The sequence below is a fragment of the Lactuca serriola genome, chromosome 9 (genome assembly GCF_051521515.1).
Source record: "Lactuca serriola cultivar US96UC23 chromosome 9, Lser_US96UC23_V15, whole genome shotgun sequence".
NCBI classification, from domain to species: Eukaryota; Viridiplantae; Streptophyta; class Magnoliopsida; order Asterales; family Asteraceae; genus Lactuca; species Lactuca serriola.
Genome location: NC_136416.1, coordinates 141,031,020 through 141,032,724, shown reverse-complemented (window position 1 = coordinate 141,032,724; position 1,705 = coordinate 141,031,020). Strand labels below are relative to the sequence as shown.

At 37.2% G+C, this 1,705-nt stretch overlaps 1 protein-coding gene across 1 annotated transcript; it reads left to right on the top strand.

Moving 5' to 3' along the window:
- Positions 1-393: 393 nt before the first annotated feature.
- On the top strand, positions 394-1,451 carry LOC145073965 (F-box protein At2g27310-like). The gene has a single exon (XM_079020420.1). The coding sequence runs from the start codon at positions 411-413 to the stop codon at positions 1,407-1,409; it is 999 nt and encodes a 332-aa protein (XP_078876546.1). The 5' UTR covers positions 394-410; the 3' UTR covers positions 1,410-1,451.
- Positions 1,452-1,705: the final 254 nt, after the last annotated feature.

Sequence of the window (1,705 nt, the reverse complement as noted above, 5' to 3'; positions counted from 1 at the left end):
ATAGAAAAAACCAAGTCATATGAAACAATTGATACAGGGAATCTAAAATATAACGCGTCATATTTTAAAAATAAATATCTCGAACTTCAAAAATATATAATAGATAATTGACTCTTCTATACATATTTTCTAATAATTGAATACTACTTAAAAATTACACATGTTTTAACGCAAATAAGATGCTCGTGTATAATTTATAACTATTACTAATAGCAACGATTGAATTAATTATATACTTTTAACAGAACAAAATTTTAAAAGTCAACAATATCAGATACTCTATAATTATAATAATAAGGTAATAGATTATTAATTTATCCTTTCCAAGAAGTTTTCAGACCTCAGCCATATATATATACAAACAAGATGATCACTTCCCTCAAAATACGAAAACATTACCTCTGTTTACCATGACATCTTCTTCTTCTCCAACAACTTTCACCGATCTCCACCCACTCATCATCCAGACCCAAATCTTACCACGACTGGAGGCTCAATCTCTCTCCTCCGCCGCAACTGCATCATCTTATCTACGAGCCCTCTGCGCCGATGACATTCTCTGGTCTGATATCTGCAAGTCCACATGGCCGTCGTTAACCCACCCACGTATTCATCGCCTCATCTCCAGCTTCCCCGCCGGTCACCGCTCTTTCTTCCAAGACTCGTTTCAGCCTCCAATCACCGTCGTCAAACACCCTAATCACTATCGTTCCCGGTCTATCTCTCACCCAGACCCAGGTTGCTCCTTAACTCATCAAACTTTTCCGACTGAACTTATCTCGGCTGTGGACATACGGTACCATGATGACATCATTTACTCCGGAGCCGAATTCACCGACACTACAACCGAATTTCTATCATCAGCGCTTAGGATTGTGTTAAAGGATGATCCAGAAGTCACCGGAATGCCCCGATCCATTGCCTTTAATGTCGAAGACATCGTAGACTCCGACGACGCAACAATATTACACCTTCAAGAGTCTATCACGCTAAACTGGATCCTAATCGATCCGACCCTGAAACGAGCGGTAAACCTATCCAGTATTAAACCTATTCTTGCATGGATAACGGACAGCATCTATCTCCGATACGTCGTCGTTCTACCCGGATGCAACTCAAATGAAACGGTTGAATGTAGAATAGAGGTGAACTTAGGCGCTGGTAAAGGAGGGGCGGCGTTGTTCGTGAGGGAGGTTATACTCAATGTACAAAACGTGGCTTATAATCATTTGAGCGGGAAAGACTTTTTAGTAATTTTAAATAGGACATTCTTTATGAGAAAGATGTTAGTTGAGTGTGGAAGCGACAAAATCATATGCGGTTTCGTGGGTAATAGTTATATTATTCTCATGTTGTCGTTAGTATTAGTATCGTGCTTTTGCATTTTTATATATTATTGTTATGGGTGAGCATAAGTCGGATATTTTTTTTTGGAGAAAATCAAAGCGAATCCGTATATTTTGGTTTTTGAGTTTTAGAACACAATCAGTTTCTTGATTTTTATGTTCGATTTCTCATTTTTGGGTTCAACCCATAGATTCATGGTTTTGGTTTGAGTTTTTTGTAAAAATTGGTTAAATTTGAAAACTTTCCGCAAAAAATGTTTGATTTTTATTACATTTGTAAAAATGGTTTTTTAGGCCCACATAAAACCAAGCGTATGAATATATAAATTTACATTTGCTTTCTTCAAGTTTCGTAATAA

Excerpts from the sequence above, each read along its gene's own strand:
- LOC145073965 (XM_079020420.1), top strand. The coding sequence starts at position 411 with ATGACATCTTCTTCTTCTCCAACAACTTTCACCGATCTCCACCCACTC.